Source organism: Canis lupus, chromosome 18 (genome assembly GCF_003254725.2).
Source record: "Canis lupus dingo isolate Sandy chromosome 18, ASM325472v2, whole genome shotgun sequence".
Lineage (NCBI taxonomy): Eukaryota > Metazoa > Chordata > Mammalia > Carnivora > Canidae > Canis > Canis lupus.
In genome coordinates this window covers 52506317-52529214 of record NC_064260.1, presented here as the reverse complement: position 1 = coordinate 52529214, position 22898 = coordinate 52506317, and the positions used below count along the sequence as shown (strand labels likewise).

Here is a 22898-nt window from a genome sequence, read left to right as displayed (position 1 = left end):
TAAGATTCCAGGTCAGGCCCATCCATTATCCCATTTCATTTATCACCTTAGGCAGAAGGCCTGCGCTTGTGGCTGAGCACCCTGGCTGCCCCTGCCATTTCACCTGCACGAACCCTTGGCTAGAAAAGTCAGCCCAATGGCAATTTTGGTTCTTTAAGAACCAGTGGGGGCTCACGCTGCACTAATTAATTCAATGAGACACTCTGGAAGCTTGGCAGCTATAATCTGAGGCTGCCTGCATCCCTGCATCCCTCCCCCACGCCCGCTAGCCCCCCTCCACCTGGGAGCCCTTGGGGGATTCAGGTGCCTAGGGCAGGAGAGGCTGTGCGAGGAGCTGGGAGTCCTGCAGTCCCGGATATGACCAGGAGGTGGCGGCGCAGCTGCACCAAGCCCTGCCCCCAGGCAGCCCCAGAAAAACCCAAAACCCAAATTAAAAATTCCTTGGCCTGGAAGCAGACAGTCAGTTGGAGATTCCGGGAGCCTTCTGGCAAATCTGGGAGGTTTGACCTTCTGCTGTAAGCAAAGCCTAGGGGCGTCCATGACAGGCAAAGGGCAGGGGAAAAGAGAACATTTTTAGGCATATGGGAAAAGGAAATAGAGACAAGAATTCTCCCACAGGTGCCATGGATTTCAGCAGCTCCCTTTAGCCCCACAATTCTCCAAGTGAGGCCAGGTCCCCGCGCCCCAGAATCATCTGTGGGCTTATTTTTAAATGCAAATTCTGGGGCCTCTCCTTGTGGCAGGACCTGGGACACTGCATTTCAGCTCGTGTTCCCATGGTTTCTGACTCATGCTCAGTTTTGAAACCCGAACATGGCAGCACTGCCTTTCAGGGGCCAGAAATCAGGGGCCAGAAATGGGCGCCCTCAAAGTCACTGACCCAGGGGTACGGGGAGCAGGCCTTCCCCTGTGAGGATGATATTTGCACAACCATGGCCTAAAGCCTTTCACTGTGAGATTCAGCCTTCGGGCTTCTGCACTAGGGCTGTGCCCAATGGGCCCCTTGCTTATGGCCTCCTTTGCTCTAGTACGGGTTGGTTCTCTCGCCACGTCTCTCTATTTGCTATTTTAAAATTCATAATGAGGGCGCCTGGGTGACTCAGTGGTTGAGCGTCTGCCTTTGGCTCAGATCATGATCCTGGGGTCCCGGGATCAAGTCCCACATCGGGCTCCCTGCAGAGAGCCTGCTTCTCCCTCTGCCTGTGTCTCTGCCTCTCTCTGTGTCTCTCATGAATAAACAAATAAAGTCTTAATAAAAATTAAAAAAAAAATTCATAATGAGTTCCTGCCCAGAGAGGCCGAATATAGAAGCAGCCCTGGCTTTGAAATCCAGGCCCAGAACCCTAGCTCCTCAGCCTTCTGCCACAATGACCAGGTTCTCCAAGCCCTCTGGGGAGGTTCTGGGAAGTTCAGAGTCCAGATACCTACCCATACCTCACCCACACTTTTAGCACTCATCAGACTTCTCTCCGGAACTGACCAGCCCATCCTTTCATAGCCTGGGAGATGACTTCCTGCTCCTTGGCTGGCCCTAATTCTGACCCCAATCCTGAATTCCTGCCTTTAGCTGGGATTTGGACCTTGACAGGCCAGAGGCCATGTGGCAGCTGGCCAGAGGCACTGGAAACAGCTCAGGCTTCGGTGTCTGGTTCCAATCGCTGCTCTGCTGTGTGAGCTGGGGCAAGCTGCCTGCCTTCTCTGAGCCTCAGTTTCTTTGTCTAGAGGAATTAGCAACAACTCTCTTGTGGGTTGCTGTGAGGAGCGGAGGAGAGGGTATGGACAGCAAGGTCAGCGAAGAGCTGAGCACACAGCGAGCCCTTGGTGCCAGGAGCCACTGCTACCAAGAGGCTCAGCCTAGGGGGAGTGGTGGGGAGGGGGCTGCCTTCCCCCACACTGAGCTGGGCCTGAGTTAGATACCGGGGCGGGGAGGCTGGATTTCACTCTTTCCCCGTCTGCACCCCTGCTCAGCTCCAGGCCCAAGAGGGGCTTCGAAGGGATGTCAGGAGATCATAGCCATGCTTTCCACCCGGGGGGAGCTTCCAGTCTAATAAAGGCAGCCTGGAACCTCGAAATAGAAGCTTCCCCAAGTAATGTGTCTGCCAGGTGCCTGGCGGGAGGGGTGCAGAAAGGAGGCAGTGAGCACAGGCTGGGGGCGGGGCAGGGGGCCCTCGCCAGCTCCATCCCACCTGGAGCTTACCCACTTCCCCGAAGCCTCGAAGCCTCGGGGCTTTAGCAAAACAGGCTGAAATCGTAGCCCAGCATGAGTGAAGTTGAGGCCAACAGTTTCCTGACTTAAAGGATTGCTCTGAGAGTTGGGATTCAGGAATGCGAGCAGCCCCCCAGCAGAGAGCTGGGGCAGGGCAGCCTCCCTCGGTGGCGGTGGCGGTGGCGGAGCGGGAGCGGGAGCGAGCCCTGCCCGTCCTGCCCAGGAGCCCACGCTAAGATTAAACTTTAACCAAGGCCAAGGCCTAGTGCTATTTCCCTCCACACTAACTGTAACTCAGTAACATCGCAGCGGATTGCATCTTATTTTTTTCACACCTGCTTGATCTTTTACTCTTGGTGCTGGAGAACCAGGGCCCCGCGGATGCCCCAGGCAGCCGGGGCACAGTGAGCTTTGTCCCCAGTGTCCCCTCTCTGGAGGGGTGGGGCACCCAAGTGGTCATTCCAGGAAAGAGGGTGATGAGGAGGCGTTTCTGCAAAGCATCGGGGCATCTCGGGACTGACTGCCGGTGCTAGCCCGCTGTCCCACCCCAGCGGCAGGCTAGTGCGGGTGGAAGGTCTGATGGCCCAGGGATCCTGGGCTTCTTAGGGGTTCCTGGCGGTAGCTGGACCCTCGCTGGCTCCCTGGCCCCAGGATAGCCACCTGCAGCTCTATCCATGGCGTTTGCTGAGCTCCTGGAGCGTGCAGGGGGAGGGGGTCTCTTCCAGGCCCTGCAGGTCTTCACTCTCCTGCTCCCTTCCATCTTGGTGCCTCCCCAGCTGCTGATGGAGAACTTCTCGGCTGCCATCCCCGGCCACCGCTGCTGGGCCCATGTGCTGGACAATAGCTCTGAGGCCCCTGCAAACCTCACCTCCGAGGCCCTCCTGACCATCTCCATCCCACCAGGCCCCAACCACGAGCCCCACCAGTGTCTCCGCTTCCGCCAACCACAGTGGCAGCTCCTGGACCCCAACGCCACGGCCACCAACTGGAGCGAGGCTGCCACGGAGCCGTGCGTGGACGGCTGGGTGTATGACCACAGCACCTTCACCTCCACCATCGTGTCGGAGGTAAGGGCCGCCCTCCACCAACCCCACGGCTCTCTCAGCTGACCCCCCAGTGACGGCCACCCTCCCATGCCTGGAAAGATCGAACGGTTTCCATTGGCACTACTCCCTCCCCACATATTTGCTCACTGCCCAGACCCTGATCACAGACTAGAGTTCCAGGAGAAGCAGGGAGCCTTGGAGGAGCTGACATTCTGTTGGCAGATTCAGAATCAATCAACATTTAAACCCACACTAACGGGAGAGCTGCAGGCTCTATTCTGGATGCTGTCCCCATAGTCTCACTCCCATGTCATGAGCGGATAGGGGTGGGGGGATTGTTACAGTCTGCATCTGGTAAAGAACAAAACAGAAGCACAGTGAGGTGAAATCAGTTGCCCAGAACACACAGCTCGAACCCTCCAGAACCTGGCTCAGCCCAGACCGTCAGGATCCAGAGTCTGGGTCTCCATCACGTCCCATCCTGCCTCTCAGGAGGTGAGACCTGGATTGGGAGACAAGGAATCAGGCACATGACAGTGGGGAGAAAGCTGGGTGGGGACAGAAGTCCAAGAAGGAGCAGGTCTGGGGTATTGAAGGAGCAGAAGGGGGTCCGGTGTGCCTGGGCGCAAAAGGTCAGGGGCTAGGCCACGAGGCGGGGGAAGGTGGATGAAGAGCACTTTCTTCAAGTGCAAAGAAAAGTCACAGGAGGGTTTGGGGCAAGGAAGTGAGTGATCTGCTTTGCATTTTCCAGAGATCACTTTGTCCTGGGGGAAAGGGGACTCCTGCAGCAGTGGCCCTGGCAAGAGAGGTGGAAAGGTAGAAATGGAGCAAAGCTGTGAGGCCTTACTGTAGGGCTGCCTGGTGGGGGCTGTTCAGGCGATGGATGCCCTGGCCTGGGCAGGAGGCACTCAAAAATTATGGTGACACGTGCTCAGCAATCTCTGCCCATCCTGGCGGCCCTGTGAGGGAAGCAGCTGCACAGCCCCGCTTCTGGGTGAGAAAACAGGCTCAGCCAGGTGCAGGACCTCCCCAGGCTCACCCAGCCAGCGATCAGCAGAGTTAGAACTCCCAGCCTGTAGTTCAGCTACCCCCCACCCCTGCCCACCACCGCCCGCCCCAAGTGGCTGTCACATGTGTGCCATGCAGCTAGCTGGGAGGACAGAGCTGGGGCCCCTGCCAGCACACCCCTTCTACCTCTGTCACCTGGCCCTAGGACTCTGGGGCACCCCCGTCCCCCAGGACCCAGGCTGACCAAGTGCTCCTGGCAGGGACCTCCCAACCTGGACCTCCCTCTGCCAGCCAGGCTGTGCTAGTCCACAGCCCCTGAACCAAGCTGCTGTGCCCCCCTTCTCTTCCAGTGGGACCTAGTGTGTGAATACCAGGGCCTGAAGCCCATGGGCCAGTCCATCTACATGGCCGGGGTCCTGATGGGGTCTGTCTTCTGGGGCCTCCTCTCTGACCGGTGAGTATATTCTTCCAACTCCAAGTATATGACATGTTGTGAAATAGAAATTCTCCTCCCCTCCTCTGGCTCTTCCCCTTTCTGCCTCTCATCCTTCTGAGGTGGTGCCCCCAGGACCTAGCCCCATACCTTCTCTTGGCCAGCTGCACACCCCACTACTGCAGGCCTGCCACTCTGCCTGTAAACCCAGCTGCCTGTTTGGAGTTTCCATGTGGAGGGGCATTTGCCTCACATTTGGCGCAGCTGAAGCTGGACTACTGACTCCCCATGGCCAGCCCCTCCACACCAGACTCCATCCAGGAAAACAGCCCCCCAGCCGATGGCACACACCCAACCCCGGGAGCCAGCCCTGTGCTCCTGCCCTCACCCCCAGCCCCACAGAACACCCCCTAGCCCCACGTCTCGCTCCTCCATACCGTCGCCTTGGCCACACCACCTGCCTTTCTGGCCCAGGGAAGGCCCTGGCCCCCTCAAGGGTCTCTTGCCTCCATTCAGAGTGACTTTGCAGAAACTTATATGCATCTGGTTGATGCCAGCCTAAAGTCCTCCAGGGCCACTGCCCTGAGGAAGTTTCTGCCTCTCCCCCATCCTCACCCACCCCTGCTTGGCACTCAGCTTCTCCTGCACAGCCCTGCCAGCCCCCCTGGGAGCACCCTCGGCATCCGGGGAGTGCAGAGCTCTGAGGTGGTTGGTGGCCAGGGGGCGGTGGCCGTGCCTTGCTCTGCAGGTTCTCCCATGGTTTCTTAATGCCAAGTATGTAGGCCTCAACCCAGGGCAACCTCCTCCCACCAAAAGCTGGAGGCCCCGCCCTGGCCCAGGCACCAACCCCGAGCCTTCTCTCCTTTATCACTGCACCCACTCTGGCAGTACTTGCTCACTCACCTGCTAGCTCATCTACTGTGTGTGTCCCCTCAAGACACAGCTCCAAGGAGGCAGGGGCTTTGGTGCTGTGACCCCAGCATCCGGCACACGGAATGCCCTCAATCATTATTTTGTGAATGAGTGAATGGCTTCCCAACTTTCTCCTGACCCTGCAGGCCCCGGGTTGGGGGATCTGACCACTAGCTTCTAATCCCTGCCCCCTCTTTGCCCAGCTCCCTAGAAGGCGGGTTCGTGGTTTCTCTGTGCCTCAGTTTCTTCCTGTAAGTGGGGACCAGGCTCCATCCATGGGGTTGTTGTGGGTTAATTAATCACATACAGAGCTTGGGCCAGGGCCTGGCACGGGATTGGCTCGTGCTGTGGCTCTGCTACCATCGTTATTTGCGGGCCTTATTTTATCCCGAATGTGGTGGGGAGCTGGGGCAGCAGGGAAGGACATGGTCCAGGTGGCGCTTTCAGAGGACCAGCTGCCGTGCAGCTATATGGCTCATTCCCCAGAGGCTGTCCACACAGGGAGCCAAATCCCCGCCGGTCCACAGGTTACCCAGTAAGCCCAGCGTCAGGGCCAGGAGTCAGCATCCCGACCTGGCCCTGGGTCTGGGCTAGATGTCCTTGTTCCTGGGCACTGCTCAGACAGGCAGGGCCGAGCTTTGGCCACATCTATCTCATGGACTGACACACAGTTTAGCTAAATGCAGGTGGTTTGGGCTGAGCCAGCCTCGGGGCAGTAGCAGCACAGTGAGTGTGCAGGTGGAGAGCTGAGGTGGTCTCCCCCAGAGCTCGGGTCCCCTTGCGCAGGCTGATGAGGAGCTGACTGGTACAGCCCCCTTCCTCACCATCATGATTGTCACCACTCTGGGAGGCTGTCATCACGCACACCCCCCATTTCACAGCAGCTCAGAGACATGGAGCTGTGTGCGCCAGGTCCACCCAGACAGGACAGAGCTGGGCTCAAACCCAGCTTCTGATGCCAAGGTCCATCTTCTTTAACTTTTTATTTAAATTCCAGTTAGTGAACATGCATTGTAATGTTAGTTTTGGTTGTACAATACAGTGATTTGGGTATCCTTGGGTGGCTCAGTGGTTTAGCGCCTGCCCTTGGCCCAGGGCGTGATGCTGGAGTTCCTGGATCAAGTCCCACATCGGGCTCCCTGCATGGAGCCTACTTCTCCCTCTATCAGTGTCTCTGCCTCTCTCTCTCTCTCTCTCTGTCATGAATAAATAAATAAAATCTCTTTTTAAAAAAATACAGTGATTCAACCAAAACCCATTCTTTTTTTTTTTTTTTAAGATTTTATTTATTTATTCATGAGAGACACAGAGAGAGAGGCAGAGACATAGACAGAGGGAGAAGCAGGCTCCCTGCGAGGAACCTGATGCAGGAATCCAACCCAGGACCCTGGGATCAAGACCTGAGCCAAAGGCAGATGCTCAACCACTGAACCACCCAGGCATCCCAACCAAAGCCCATTCTTGACCATGAGGTCATTTTTATAACAAGCACACTGGGCGCACGATGCTGGGCCCCGGTAGGCACCCCATCCTCTTGAACCCTCCCTTCCCTCGAAGCACAAGAGAGGAAGTCCTCTATGCCCAAGTCCCTAGGGCCCCACCCCAGGCCCCCACGGTGCTTGTCTCTTGACACAGGTTTGGGCGGAAGCCGGTGCTGAGCTGGTGCTGCCTGCAGGTGGCTTTGGCCAACACCAGCACCATCTTTGCTTCCAATTTCCTCATCTACTGTGGCCTCCGGTTTTTGAGCGCTTTTGGAGTGGCCGGCATCATCATGATCTCAGTGACACTTGGTGAGTCCTTGCTCGGCCTCCACCTGCCACCGTGGGGTGGGGAGGATGGGGCTCAAAGTCACTGCGAGGCCCTTACCTGCATGTCTGCATCGGCTTTCAGTGGCGGAGTGGACCACGACCCGCAGAAGGGCTGTCACCATAACAATCGTGGGATGCTCCTATAGCCTGGGCCAGATGACCCTGGGGGCCATGGCGTTCGTCCTGCGGGACTGGCGAGCCCTCCAGCTGGCCATGTCGACGCCCTTCTTTGCTATCTTCCTGATCTCCTGGTCGGTACAGTGTGGGGCCTTCTCCCTTGGGGAGAACATCACTAGATAGGAGGGAGGCTGGGGAGTGCCAGGGTGTCCCTCACCCCCACCGCCCTAGCTGGCGGGGGATCCCGAGATGCGGAGAGCCATGGCGAGCCACGATGTGTGCAGAGCCCCTGCTAAGGATTTCTTGGAGGTTCAGAGTTCCAGGGTGGGCATTTTAGCCGGAGGTCTGAGGCTCCCAACTGGCCCACTGGCCCCCGGGCCTGCCCTTCCTCGGCACCAGCTGCCCCCCACCTGCCAGCCCCATTCCTTCACATCACTTGCCCGCCCTTGGGCATCTGAGTCAGTGAGGACTGGTGTTGGATGTGAGAAGATACCATTATCACGATTATTTGGAGTGCTGCAAAACTCCTTGAGGTCTGGCAACACTTGCTTGGGTGAGGGCTGGAGGAAGAGATAAGGAAACAGTCACAAATTCACGACCCTGTAAGTTGTTCTTGTGTCCGTGAACCAGGGTTGGACAGACCTGCACCAAGTCGACTGTGCGGTTTAGAGAGTAGCAAGGACTCATTCGTTCGTTCTCGAGTATTTATTGCCCTGTACCAGACATGGTTTTAGGTCATGGGGACACGTCAGCAGACAAAACAGATCAAAAGCCACTGATCTTGAGGAGTTTTATCATAGCAACAGGATCCAGTAAGTGAGGAGAGAGACATCCCATAGTCACACTTCATTAGGCCTCTCTGGTCACACTGGTTGGGTGCATCCCAGGGGCCGGTGGTCATACCAGATGTGTATTAACTTCTAGTGAGGAAGATGATACAGTGACCACCATTTTCAGATGAGGGATTGAGGCTCAGAGAGGTTCAATGACTTGGCCAAGGCCACATAGCTGGTAAGTGCCAGAGGCAGGATTTGAACCCCAGCAGGCCGCCTCTTTGAACCACTATGCCTCCGGAAATTCTTAGCTTCCCTACAATTCTTAGCTTCCCTGAGCCTGCTAGGCTGGGGAAACTCCAGTCCTTTCACCCAAGAGATGCCCCTCCCTACCGTGACGCTGGGAAGAAGCAGACTACATTTATAAAACCACGCAGTTCTGGCTGGGGATGTTTTTAGTGTGTGTGTCTTAAATTTAGCATGATGTGAGCTTTCTATCATAGAAATGGGCTCAGGACCACTGTATGTCCAGGCAGCCCGTGCAAGGACTGTATGCGAGGCTCAGGCAGGCCGGCTCCAGGCAGCCAGGAAGCCAGATGGAGTGGCGAGGGGCAAAGAGGGCAGCCAGGCCCTGGGACTCAGCTTTATTCTGAAAGCATGAGGGACTGCCAGTCTGCCAGCCTGGCCCTAGCAGTGCAGAGAGGAGAGAGGCTGGCATCTCTCAACCACTGCAGCTGGGGGAGCTGCTGCTCCCTTCCCCTTCTGACCTGGCGAGGAAGGCCCAGGATGCAGGAAGAAAGCAGAGGCCCAGGCAAGCTGCTGCTGCTGCTTCTTCTTCTTCTTCTTCTCCTCCTCCTCCTTCTTCTTCTCCTTTTAATGAGAAACACAGAGAGAGGCAGAGACACAGGCAGAGGGAGAATCAAGCTCCTCGCAGGGAACCCAATGTGGGACTCGATCCCAGGACCCCAGGACCCCAGGACCACAACCTGAGCTGAAGGCACATGCTCAACCACTGAGCCACCCAGGCATTCCAAGCATTTGCTTCTTTAACAGGTGGCTGCCAGAGTCTGCCCGATGGCTGATTATCATGGGCAAACCAGAACAAGCGCTTCGGGAGCTCAAAAAGGTGTCCAGGATAAATGGCCACAAGGAAGCCACGAAGTCACTGACTGTAGAGGTGAGATGCTACTGTTTGTGACCCAAAATGGGGGACATGACAGGGAGAGGACAGTCACTTATGTCTTACCATCAACTTCACTGCTATCCACTCCAATAACAGCAGTAACAACCCACCTCGCCTCCCTGTCCGCTGCTTTCAACCACACACAGTGCATGCTCACCTCACAGGGCTTTTCAGTGTTTGGAAAACTGGATGTGCCCATCTGACGGTAATTATTTCAAGGAAGTAGATGTGGGAGGATGTACGGTCAGAATCGAGAAAACAGCATAGGGATAGGAGGATTGGGGAAGGCTTCCAGGACGAAGTGAGCTGACCAAGACTGAGCTGAGCACAGGGCAGGCAGGGCCCAGGGGTGCAGGAAGAGTCTGGATGGGCACTTTGGGGCAGTGGGGTGCCAGTGTGGCTGGAGGGGGAGGCGCGCCCTGATGCCAGCCATGAAGAACAGGGTGGGCAGGGCTTTGTGTAGTAACTGCCAAGAGCAGCCTGCGGCCGGCAGCTCAGAGGGCCAGAGCTGCGACGTGAGACTGGCTCCTTAGCTCAGGGTAGGTGGGCCAGGTCCGCAGAAGAGAGCTCTGGTTAAGCATCTGCCTTTGCTTAGGTCCTGGGATGGAGGCCCACGTCAGGTTCCCTGCTGAGCCTGCTCAGCGGGGAGTTAAAAAAAAAACAAAAAACGGAGAGAAATCTTTCCTTCTCCATCGCTGCCCCCACCCCAAGGCTCTCCTGTTTCCTGAAGCCAAGGCCGGGCTCCTCCCATCACTCTGCCCACCTGGACACCTTTCCGAGCCGGCCGATGCCCCCGCACCCCTCGCCACGCCCCGTCCTCCCCGCAGGTGCTCATGACTAGCATGGAGGAGGAGGTGGCCTCCTCGAAGGCCCGCAAGTCAGTGCTCGACCTGTTTCTCGTGCCCGTGCTCCGCTGGCGAAGCTGCAGCATGTTCCTGGTGAGGTAGGGCCTGCTCACCGCTCCCAGAGGCAGGGCTGAGGCCCAGGGGGTTGGATCAGGGGAGGCCAGCGGCCAGGGCCCAGGGCCGCGACAGAGCGCCCCCAAGGCAGAGCAAAGGGGTTAGGGGTTTACTGAATACACTGCAGGGGAGCAGCAGGCAGGACGGAGGAGAGGTGTCTGCCTGGAGGTGAGGGGGAGCTGGGGTTAACCGGGAGGGACGGGGAGGAGGTAGGGGAAGCTGTGGAACTTTACTTTGCTCCTGGGCTGGTGGGTCAGCTAGGGCTTAGGCTGTATGGAGGGGCGTTGCTGGTGGGCCTGTTTGCATTCAGCCTGGTGGTCGCTGTGGGCTTCTACCTTGCTGGGGCTTTCATTGCCCAGGCCTGTGGCCTAAAAGCAGCCTGTACTGTGTTGGGGGAGATAGGGGGAGTGGGGGACGGAGGCGGAGCAGGGGTGACGGGAGTGGGGGGGACGACTCCTGCTGGGCCTCATTCCTGCTTGGCCTGCTCCCCCAGGAGGCAGGAGTCCCCGCAGGCACTGTGGAGAGCCATGGGGCTCCTGCTGGAAGCCAGCTGGAGGGCAGGGGCAGGGGCAGGCTGAAGCCCAGGCTAGGGGCCGAGCCTCTGTCTCTAGAGCTGGGGGACCCTCGGTAGCCACTGAAGAGGGCCACTGGCCCACTTTCCTCAAGTTCATTTACAGATGGGACGGCAGGACAGGGCCCAGCAGGGCAGGTCACTTGCCCAAGACGGCAGGACAGGATTTGAAACTTGGCTGAGCTACCTCCTTGCCCTAGGCCACCCACCAGGCCCACAGGGAGCAGCGACTCCCCAGCAGGCCTGGTCTTGGCACCCACAGGCACCTGGGACCAGGAGAAGGCCCCTTAATAAAACAAATTCAGTTCCAGTGACTTGCAGAGAGCACACTGAGAAGTCAGGGTCAGGTTTGATGGATACTTGCTCTTGAAATAAATCTAAAGATTAGGAAAGCGTTTATTTCATGCTATATTTAACCACATATGGGTTCTAATGGCAAATATTTGCTACATCTTAGAATAGAGAATGGATCAAATGCCTTTTTTTTTTTTTTTTTCTGGGTTAAGTTCTGACAAATGAGGAGTGCCTGGTGCCAGGAATGTCCCGGGCCTTTCTTTCAAAACTTGCAAGGCTTCCTCTGGGCTCCCAGGGGCTACCCGCATCCATTGTTATTCAAATCACAAGCTGGGTATTGGTTCACCTGGTGGGTTTTTGGCTCCCACTGTTAACCCCTTTGGTACTGGCTCTAGGTCCTCGGTGTCAACTCTGAGCCAGAGCTGAGCCCCTCCCCCACGTGGCTTCCACAAACTCCAGGAAACGCTGCTGTTTCCTCGGGGACTGCAGCTGTAGTCTGCAGCTGTTGGCAGGTGGTGTCAGATGCCTGTTGGGTGCCGCGCTCAGGTGCGGCCCAGGGGAGGGCTGAGGTGAGCGAAGGGAACCAATTTGAAAAGTGGTAGGGAATTATCTCACATTGTGGCCACTGCTGGATCCAAATTCAATTTCCAAACTGCTGAAATCCAGCTACTGTGAATTTCAGCTTCAGGAACTCGGGAGCCAGTGGCCAGGTGGTCTGTCTCATGTCCACCCCCTCACCCCCCTCACCCACTGGCCAGCAGACTTGGGATGGAGTTCAGTGAGAGGAAGTTCATTGGAGAGGGCTCTTGGATCACTTCCTGTGGACTGGGATGGGGAGGCTGGGGGAGGGAAGAGAGCAGCGGGGCAGGGGAGCAGTCCGGTGGGACTGTCACAGCAAGGCCATGGAGGGCTCAAGGAGCTGGGGTGGCCCTTCTGATCCCTTCACTCTGGCCTGTGTCATGGGATGTTCTCCCCAGCTGAGAGGTAGTACTCCCAGAGGCTAGGAAAATAAGACTTTCCATCCTGAAAAAAAGGACAACACAGCCCACCTCTTCTACTATTAATCTCATCTTTCAAGATAAAGAAACTGGCATCCAGGAAGGGGCAGAGACTCCCGCAGGGTCATGGCTAGCAGAGCTGGGGCCAGCTCTTGGTTTGAGGCCGTGACTGGAAGCAGAGTCAGAGGGTGCTAGGGCCAGACCTAGAGCTCAGCTTGACCCACACAGCCTGTCAGCCCAGAGAGTTAAGTGTCCCCGCAGGCTGGTGGCCAGGGATCCTGAGAAGTGACCAGCTAAGGATGAATGAATGAAGCCTGCCCTTTTGTTTCTGGGCTGGCCTCACTCTAGAGAAGTGCGTCCTGCATTCTGAAGACGGGTGTTTTGGGTCCAGCAGTGACCTGTGCAGAGTGGCCTGTGCCCTCTGGGACAGCCCAGGTGTGATGTTACTGCAGGGGTACCCTCTCCCCTGTGGGACAGGGTTCTGATTTCTGGTTTTGCCCTACAGCTTCTCCCAGATGATCTCCTACTACGGGCTGGTCCTTGACCTGCAAAACCTGGGGAGTGACATCTTCCTCCTCCAGGTCCTCTTCGGAGCTGTGGACTTACTGGCCCGGGCCACTACCACTTTCTTGCTCAGCTTCTTGGGCCGCCGCATGACCTTGGCCAGCTTCCAGACCATAGCTGGCCTCTCCATCCTGGCCAACATACTGGTCCCCCAAGGTGAGGCCAAGGCAGCATGGAGGGGTGACCTGAGTGGGCTGAGGAGCTAGCTGAGGGCCTGGGGCACTGGCTTCCCTGCCTCCCACCCCCACTGCATTCGCCCCCTGGGGTCCTCCCCCTTCCCAGGTCCCAAGCACTTGGCCACATCAAGCTCAGGCATCCAACCCTCCCTCCACCGGCCCCCCACCTGTTCCCCTGAAGCAATTGAGGTTTAGAGAGCTGAAGCCAGGTGCTGCAGGTCACTCAGGTAGCCAGTGACAGGGCCAGGGCTGGGACCAGACTTCTGAGCCAGAGGCTGGGCCTGAGGTGGGAGGAAGGGCTGGGGAAGCTGTGAGGTTGCTTTGTTTTGTTTTATTTTTTATTTTTATTTTTTTAAGAATTTATTATTTATTTATTTGTTTGTTCGTTTGTTTGTTTATTTATTTATTTATTTATTTATTTATTTATTTATTTATTTATTTATTCATAGACACAGAGAAAGAGAGGCAGAGACACAGGGAGAGGGAGAAGCAGGCTCCATGCAGGGAGCTCGATGTGGGACTTGATCCCGGGTCTCCAGGATCACACCCCAGGCTACAGGCGGCGCCAAACCACTGCGCCACCAGGGCTGCCCTTTGTTTTTGTTTTAAGATTTATTTATTCATAAGAGACACAGAGAGAGAGAGAGAGAGAGAGAGAGGCAGAGATACAGGTGGAGGGAGAAGCAGGCCCCATGCAGGGAGCCCGACGTGGGACTCCCGGGAGCCCCAGGACCACGCCCTGGGCTGAAGGTGGCGCTAAACCTCTGAGCCACCAGGGCTGCCCTTTAGGTTGCTTTGAAGTGAGGCAAGAACACCCAGCCTGGTGGCCGCGGTGACGTTCTTCTCCCTTGTTTAAGAAGCAGGAGGCATTTGTGTGCCAATTGCTGGTAAGGGCCCTTGCCTTAGTGTTTTCTTTCTGAATGAGGCTATAATGCCCTGAAAACCCTCTCAAGTCTCCTTTCATGTCTCAAGGCCAGGTGGAGGAGCAGGGACGTGAGTTCTGATAGCAAAGCCTGGAGGGAGGCCAAGGAAGGAGGCAGAGGGATGGCCTCCTAAACAAGTAGCAAGAGGCAGTGCTCGGAGAAAGCTTGCAAAGACAAATGTGTGACAGTTCATGAGACTCTTCATTACAACAACGTGTGGTGTAATCCCTTTCCTCAGGGAAAGCTGAGGCCCAGCATCCTTGGCCAAGTGTGGAGTGGGCCTCGGCTTCCTGCCAGGGCTCCCCGCAAAAACCAGAGTTCCCACAGGCGGGCGGAGGGCAGGGGAAGGACGGCTCATGACCCTCTCCATCACGGGAGGAAGCACGCCCAGGACCCAAAGGGCCCCAGCACAGTGGCACTGTAGGGAGCAGGCCCCAGGAGCCATCCTCCCCCACCCCAGACCTGGCTGGGTTCTGGCCCCGCCCCCTCCAGCCCACCCACCGCGATGTCCTCCTGCACTCGCAGCCCCTTCAGCCCTGGTCGGCCAGGCACCCAGTTAGCACCACAGGGCGCCTGTGTACGATCAAAGAAGCCTGGCAGGAGGACCCAGCGCCTCTGCTCTGGGCCGACTGGGAACCCCCCCCCACCCCCGCCACCGGGCGGACACCACTGCAACCCTCTTCCTCTGCCCAGATTTGCAGACCCTGCGCGTGGCCTTCGCCGTGCTGGGAAAGGGATGCTTTGGCATAAGCTTAACCTCTATCTCTGTCTACAAGCCTGAACTCTACCCAACTGTACTGCGGTAGGCTGAGCTGCATGCTGCACCCAGGAAAGGCGGCCAGACCCTGGGCGGGAGAGAAGGGGACATCCTTGGGAAGGCCAGTGGGGAGGACAAGGAGGGGCTGGGCATCTGGGAACATGCAGCCGACCAGGGAGAATGGGGTGGGTCCTACAGAGTCCATGAAAGGACTGGATTGGATGTTCTCAGGAAGCAGAGGCACCTTTCAGATGGGAAAATCTAGGTGGGCTCCATGGAGGAGGTGGTGTTAGAAGAGACTTCAAGGAGTGCAGCTCCTTCCACCCAACTTTCCCTCCCTTGGCACATCCTGGACCAGCCACATGCCCCCCCCACCCCACCCATCTAGTAAAGCCCCCTTCTTGAAAGTGATGGCTGTTACATGGGTCTGGACCCCCTTCCTCCACCCACAGGATGACAGCAGATGGCTTCCTGCAGTCGGCAGGTCGTCTGGGGGCTGTGTTGGGCCCCCTAATCAGGCTGACTCGCCAGGCCCTGCCCCTGCTGGCCCCCATCTCCTATGGTGTCATTCCCATCGTTTCCAGCCTCATCCTCCTGCTCTTCCTCCCAGAGACCCAGGGACTTCCACTTCCTGACACCATCCAGGACCTGGAGAGCCAGTGAGTGATCCTTGGCCACCCTGGGAGTATAGGGCTGGGCTTCTGGGAGGTAGCTGGGCAGGGCTGTGGAGGTGGGGGGCAGGTGTCCCCACAGCCCCCAGACAGGAGAGCCCAAGGGTCAGGGAGATGTGCTAGATGACACCGAGACAGGAGCTGGGCTGGGCTTGTCATCCAGATGGGACCAGCAGCTCCCGTTTGCAGAGTGCAAGTGCTGACAGTGATCCTGGTGCCTCAGGGCAACGACCCGGGGGGCATAAGGCTTGTGTCTGAAACCACATAATCGTGTAATTGGTGTAATCGTCGTAGCACACTGCCAGGAAGAGACTATTCCCATCCCCGTTTAGCAGAGGCTCAGAGAGATGAAGGGATGATTCAAGGTCTTACAGGTAGAAAGCCATCGTCCCTTAGGCAGGGAAATGTAGAGACGATGAGCCTGGCTCTGCCACCAGACTACCTGGGACTGAATCCTTCCTACCTGGGCATGTGCTTACCTCTCTTACCCAACTCACACCCAAGAGGGTGGAGCCAGCCCTGACTGCCACAAGGAATCCCAGGCCCAGGCAGGCAGACCAACAGCTCAGTTCTGGAACAGATCATGCTACCCTCACACCATTCTTTGAGAGAACAGAAATGAGGGAGCGTTCCTCAAGTTTATGTCATGGCCAGAATCACTACGATATTCTGCTTCCTCATTTGCAAAATGGAGGTTAAAACAAAACCCAGCCGAGCTCAAAGAGCTGTTTTCGAATTGAAGCTATTATATTAAAGCACTGAGAACAGGGTCTGGCCCACCGCACAGGCCCCATGAGTGTGGCTGCTGTGTCCCGGGTGAGCGTGGTCATGGGGTGTCAACAGGCTGAGCAGGAACAAAGGATGGGGGTGCCTGGGCGACTCAGTCGATTGACCCATAGAGCGTCCAACTCTTGACTTCGGCTCAGGTCATGATCTCAGAGTCATGAGATCTAACCCTGGGTCGGGCTCCGAGCTCAGCAGTGAGTCTGCTTCTCTCTCTCTCAAACAAATAAATAAATAAATAAAATCTTGAATACCAATACTAACAGCTGGTGCTCTGGTACTCAGGGGACCCCTCCTGCTTCAATCTTACTTAATCCAAACAACCCTACGAGGTACTGTTATGTTCGATCTCACTGCCAAGAAAATGAAGCCACAGAGAGGTCATGTAACTTGCCTGAGGACACTCAGCTAAGAAGCAGGGAAGCAGGACTTACTCTTTTACTTTTTTGAACACCTACTATGTGTCAGGCACTGTCTTATGCTTTGGGGACCCAGCAGAAAAGCAAACCCTAATCTCATGGAGCTTTTGTGCTCATAAGACTTAACCCCCCACTTCTGCCCTCTGAGCCTTGAGCTGTCGTCTCATCACACACCACTGCTCTGTCTTTCGATAATTCCAGGAAATCAGCAGCTGCCAGGGGCAAGCGTCAAGAGGTGATCATTACAGAAAGTACCTGGTTCTAGCAACTCTGCCTGTGTGGAGCCTCTTTGGCTAAAGATCCCTATGAAGGGAATTGCCTTCTCTCCAGTGGAGGGTGGAAGCAGTTTGGAGACTCCTGAGGGTCTGGCATGGCCGGTGCCAGGCTTCTGGGCTGAGCGCCAGCATTGCCATCCACTGAGGCTGAAGGCTGCTTTCCCACTCACTTCTCTTCCCCCACATCCTGGTCAGATGCTCCCCCAACCTCAGGCCTGCAGACCCTGGCCGGTTAACAGGATGGCCCGTTAACCCCTGCCAGGCTCTCATCTTCACACCTTCATTCAGAACTCCTGACTCACTTCACTGAGCTGGGAGCTGCAGGTTTCTTACCTCTGATCTACCAGAGCAGATCATAGGACAGAAAGGGAAGGATCGGGGGGCGCCTGGGAAGCTCAGGTGATGAAACGTCTGCCTTCAGCTCAGGTCATGGTCCCAGGGTCCTGGGATCAAGCCCCACATTGGGCTTCCTGCTTGGCAGGAAGTCTGCTTCTCCCTCTCCCTCTGCCTACTGCTTCCCCTGCTTGTGCTCTCTCTCTCTTTCTGTCAAATAAATAAATAAAATCTTTAAGCAAAAAAAAAAGGGGGGGGGTTGGGGAAGGATCTGGACCGATCTGGGTCCCCGGTCTCTCCTCCACCAGAGTCCTCATCTGTAAAATGGAAATAATCATGGAACCTACCCCTGGGGGCAGGGGGAGGGTGATAGGGTTAACAGATCTTAGCACAGATAAGAGTCCAACAGATAGAACCTGCTAACAGAAGTGCCAGGTACAGGTGTTCAGGTTGTCCTCTGCCCAAGGCACTAGCTGAGGAGACCTGTGGAGGCTGAAATCCCGCCTAGGCCGCACTGGCCCAGAAGTTGTGTTCATCGCCTCCTACATACCCGTGGCAAGGGAGAGCTTCCTGCCTGTGATTATGGGATGGTCTAACACTAGACAGCTGAGACCAGTTGTTGTGTTCATTACTTACAGGTACTCACAGCCCAGGGGGAGCGGTGCCACACACAGAAACAGCGTGAACTAGCAGGGGCTGTGGGAGGCAGACTTTGTAACACCAAGAAGGCAGAGTGACCCCTATTCTCGAGGGAGGATGTGATTGGCTTGTCCAAGGAATCTCACGCATGGACAGGGAACTGAAGCCCCCTGCTCAGGAGTAACAGGAATGGCACCTGGTTGCTAAAAGTGTTGTTTGCTATGGGAACTCCACAGGAGCAGTTGGGGCAGGGCTTGCAATTCTATCATTCAAGACCCTCATGATTTCCCTACATGTCAAGGCAGCATACAGTATTAGGCCTTTATTTGAGGCCTCACAGCACAGGGGACCCTTTGGTTTTTTGTCTGTCTCAAGTAGTCACACCTTTGCCTAATTCACACAAAGATCCTCCCTGTACTGACAGCAGCCCATGCTGCTAAAACTGTGGGATCATTGAGACTGACCACCTACTTTAGAGGTGAGGAAACAAAAGCTCAGAGAGGTGGAGTGACATGCTTGGTTGGAGTCACACGGCTGAGCTCTGGCTGGGCTCCCAGTCTAAAGCTCTTGCACCTCAATCTCCTCACCCTCATCTGCAGCCATGTCACAGAGTTACTCCCACACCCTTCCCTGGAGAGCCAGACCCTCTAGACAACTGTCCATTCTCTTTGGATGATTCAGGAAAGCCTCAAGCCACAAATATCCCCATTTCCCTAAATCCGACGCACACTAGACCAATCAAACACAATTCAAATCAAATCCCCTATCTGCTTAAAACCCTCTAGTGGCTCATGATAAAGATCACACTTCCCCATCAACAGGTCCCATGGGTCTCTAGCCTTGCTTCACGTGTAATAAACTTTTAAAAATTCAAATTATATAAAGTATGTACTTGGATCCTCTTGGAGAGAAATTAGAAATCAGTAGCAGAAGGATATCTAGAAAACTCCTTCACACTGAACAGCACGCTCTAAATAACCCCTGGGCCAAAGAAACAATCGCAAAGGAAATTAGAAAATATTTTGAATTGAATGAAAATTTTAAAAAATGACATATCAAAACTTGTGAGATGAAGCTAGAGATTCAAGAGAAACATCTCATTAAGTGATTACATTAGAAAGGAAGGCAATCTCAAATTCAATATATCAGCTTCCACCTTTAGAAACCAGAAAAAAAAGAGGTAATTAAAACTAAAGTAAGTAAAAGAAAGGAAACAATAAACAGAAGTCAGAAAAATAGAAAATGATCAAGTAAATCCATGGTTCTTTGAGAAGACAATAAAATTTATAAATTTATAGATGTACTGATTAGGAGAAAAAAATGGAAAGACACACATTACCAATATCAAGAGTGAAAAAGGAAGCATCACTATCAATCCTACAGACATTAAAATGATAGAAGAATATTATGAGCAACATTTTACCAATAAGTTTGACAACTTAGGTGAAATTAACAAATTTCCTGAAGGCTATGAACTAGCAAAGCTTGCTTAAGAAGAAATAGATAACATTATTAGCCCTATATCTGTGAAAGAAATTCAGGTTGTGGTTTAAAACCTTCCCACAGAGGAAACAACAGGCCCAGATGGCTTCACTGGTGAATCCTGCCAAACTAAGCAAAAAAATAACAAATAACAGTTATGCCCAAGATCTTCCAGAAGATTGAAAAAGAGATAACACTTTCCAGCTCATTTTTTGAGGCCAGCATCACCTTTGACTCCAAAGTCAGAAAAAGATATAACAAAAAACTATAAACCAATATCTTTTACAAACATGGACACAAAAATTCTTTTTTTAAATTTTTATTTATTCATGAGAAAGAGAGAGGCAGAGACACAGGTAGAGGGAGAAGCAGGCTCCATGCAGGGAGCCCGACGTGGGACTTGATCCCGGGTCCCCAGGATCAGGCCCTGGGCTGAAGGCGGCGCTAAACTGCTGAGCCACCCAGGCCGCCCGGACACAAAAATTCTTAACAAACATTTAGAAAATTAAATCCAACATTACGCTAAGAAGGGCAATAGTGGAATTTGTCCCAGGAGAGCAAAGTTGATTTAACGTTCAAAAATCAAGATTAACAAACTAAATTATTAACAAACTATAGAGGAGGGAGCATCTGGGTGGCTAAGTTAGTTAAGCATCTACCTTCAGCTCATGTCATGATCTTAGGGTCTGGGATTGAGTTCCTCATTGAGCTCCCCACTCAACCTGGAGTCTGCTTCTTCTCCTGCCCCTCCCTATTGCTTGTGCTCTCTCTCAAATAAATAAATAAAATCGTAAAAAAAAAAAAAAAAAAAAAACAAACTATAGAGGAAAAACCAGATGATCATCTCAATGGATACAGAATGTGCATTTGACAAAATTCAACATTCATTCCTGATAAACAGCATTCAGCAAATTAGTGAGTTTCCTCACCTGACAAAGGATGTCTATGAAAAACCTACAGGTAGCATCATATCTTATGGTGAAAGACTGAATGCTTTCTTGTCAAGGTCAGGACTGAAGCTAGGATGCCCATTCTCACCACTTCTATTCAATATTGGTTGTAGTCAGTGCAATAAAAAAATAAATATATAAAAGGCATCTAGACAAGAAAGGAAGACATGAAAGTATCTTTAATTTGCAGATGACAAAATTGTAGAAAATCCTAAGAAATATGCAAAAATGTTACTAGAACTAATAAATGAGATTAGCAAGGTTACAGGAGACAAGGTCAAGATACAAAAATCTGTTGCATTTCTATATACTTGTAGCAATCAGAAATCAAATGTTTAACATAATACCACTTAACAACAGCATGGGAAAATGTGATTTCTAGGGATAAACCCAATTAAAGAAAGACAAGATCTATAAACAGAAAAACATAAAACTTTGCAGAAGGAAATTAAAGAAGACCTAAATAAATCAAGAGATATACCATATTCATGGATAGGAAGACTCAATATCATCAAGTTGTCAATTCTTCACAAATTAATCTATAGATTCAATGCAATTTCAGTCAAATGCCAGCAGATAGGTGTTTTGTTTTGTTTTGTTTTTCAGTATAAATTGACACATTCATCCTAAAATGTATATGAAAATGCAAGGGACCTAGATCAGCCAAATTGATTTTGAAAAAGAAGAGCAACTTTGGGTAATTTTTGTTTGATATGATAGAATCAAGAGTTCAGAAATAGAGCAATGTGTATATGGTTGCTTGATTGTCAACCAAGGTACTGAATCAAATAAATAGAGAAAGGACAATCTTTTCAGCAAATGATGCTGGAATCATTAGATAGTCATATAAAAGAAGAAAGGAAAGAAGGAGGGAGGGAGAGAGGAGGGAGGGAAGAAAGGGGGGGGAAGCTCAACCCTAACTCATATCATATACAAAAATTAACTTTTAAATGTATCATAGACCTGTAAGAGCTACAATTATAAAACTTTTAGAAGAAAACAACATGGCAAAAAAGTCTTAAATAGGACATAAGAATATGAGCTTGGGACATCTGGCTGTCTCAGTGATTGAGTGCCTGCCTTTGGCTAAGGTTGTGATCCTGGCGTCCTGGGATTGAGTTCCCTATCAGACCCCACAGGGAGTCTGCTTCTCCCTCTACCTATGTCTCTGCCTCTCTCTCTCTGTGTATCTCATGAATAAATAAATAAAATATTTAAAAAATAATGCAAGTTTATTTATTATAAAGGGAAAAAATGATATGCTGGGCTTCCTAAAAACTAACATTTGTTTACCAAAAGACACTGTTACAAAAACAAAAAGGCAAGTCACAAATTTGGAGAAAATATCTGAAAAATCTGTGTCTGACAAAGAACTTCTATCCAAAAAATATAAGGAACTCTTACCACTTAACAATTAAAAAGATAATCCAAGTTTTAAAACACTTAAAAATGTTTCAACAGATGCTTACCAGAGAGAATACATGAATGGCAAGTCAGTGTATGAAAATATGAACCACATCATCATATTTAAACCACAGCAAAATGCCACCACAAACCCACTAGAATGGCAAAAATTTTAAAGACCATGTATTGGCGAGATTGCGGGGCAACTGTGGGAATGTAAAATGGTACCTCTTTGGAAAACAGTGTGGCAATTTCCTAAAAAATTATACACAGCCAATCCTACCACCCAGCTGCTCCACTTCTAAATATTTACCAGAAGAAATGGAAGACTGTGCCCATAAAGACTTGCACGTGAATGGTTGCAACAGCTTTATTTGTAACTTCCAAAAGCTAGAAACTACCCAAATGTCAATCAACAGATGAGTAGATAAACAGATTTTGGTGTATCTATGCAATGGTTTACAATTCATATAAAATATATGCATATAAAATGCTAGAAAATGCAAACTACTCTGTAGCACAAAAAGCAGATCTGTGGTCGTTCAAGATAAGAGGAAAGGAGGGAAGGAGGGATTTCAAAGTTGTGGCAGGGACTCTTTGGGGTGATGGATATTTCATTATCTTAATTATGAAGATGGTTTCATTGGTGTGTACCTATGTCAAAAACCCATTAAATTATATACTTAAATATGAAAACTAATCAGGGTGCCTGGGTGGTTCTGTCTACTAAGTCATGATCTCAGGATCCTAGGATTGAGCCTTGCACGGTGCGGGTGTCCCTGCTTAGCAGAGTCTGCATCTCCATCTCCCTCTGCCCTTCCCACCCTCTTGTGCATGTTCTCATTCTCTCTCACAAATAAATTAAAAAAAGAATAAAAAAAAAAAGAGGTGATCAAATTTAAAAATTATTATCGAGGTGCCTGGGTGGCTCTGTCATTTGAGCATCTGATTCTTGATTTCGGCTCAGATCATAGTCTCAGGGTGGTGATCTCAGAGTCAAGGGATTGAGCCTTGCGTTGGGTTCCATGCTCAGCACGGTATCTGAGATTCTTTCTCCCTCTGCCACTTCCCTGACTCGTGCTCTTGTGCTCTCCCGATCTCTCTTTCTTAAATAAATAAATAAAATCTTCTAAAAAGTATTAACAAATGGTTTTGTACACGAAATGGGGCTTCACTTGTCCTCAGAAGCCCCTATGGGGCCCCCGCCAACACTG

At 52.5% G+C, this 22898-nt stretch overlaps 1 protein-coding gene across 3 annotated transcripts; it reads left to right on the top strand.

Moving 5' to 3' along the window:
• The first annotated feature begins 2503 nt into the window (after window positions 1–2503).
• Window positions 2504–20148, top strand: SLC22A11 (solute carrier family 22 member 11). 3 transcript variants are annotated; one of them, XM_035701710.2, is made up of 10 exons: window positions 2504–3273; window positions 4611–4714; window positions 7241–7395; window positions 7496–7664; window positions 9357–9480; window positions 10314–10429; window positions 12814–13028; window positions 14665–14773; window positions 15339–15387; window positions 16803–20148. In XM_035701710.2, the coding sequence occupies exons 1-9, from the start codon at window positions 2881–2883 to the stop codon at window positions 15361–15363; spliced, it is 1410 nt and encodes a 469-aa protein (XP_035557603.1). In that variant the 5' UTR covers window positions 2504–2880; the 3' UTR covers window positions 15364–15387; window positions 16803–20148. The 3 variants fall into 3 exon arrangements, with proteins under 3 accessions (XP_035557603.1, XP_048952967.1, XP_025302050.1); XM_025446265.3 differs by having other exon boundaries at window positions 2505–3273; window positions 15181–15387; XM_049097010.1 differs by lacking the exon at window positions 14665–14773.
• The last annotated feature ends 2750 nt before the right edge of the window (window positions 20149–22898 follow it).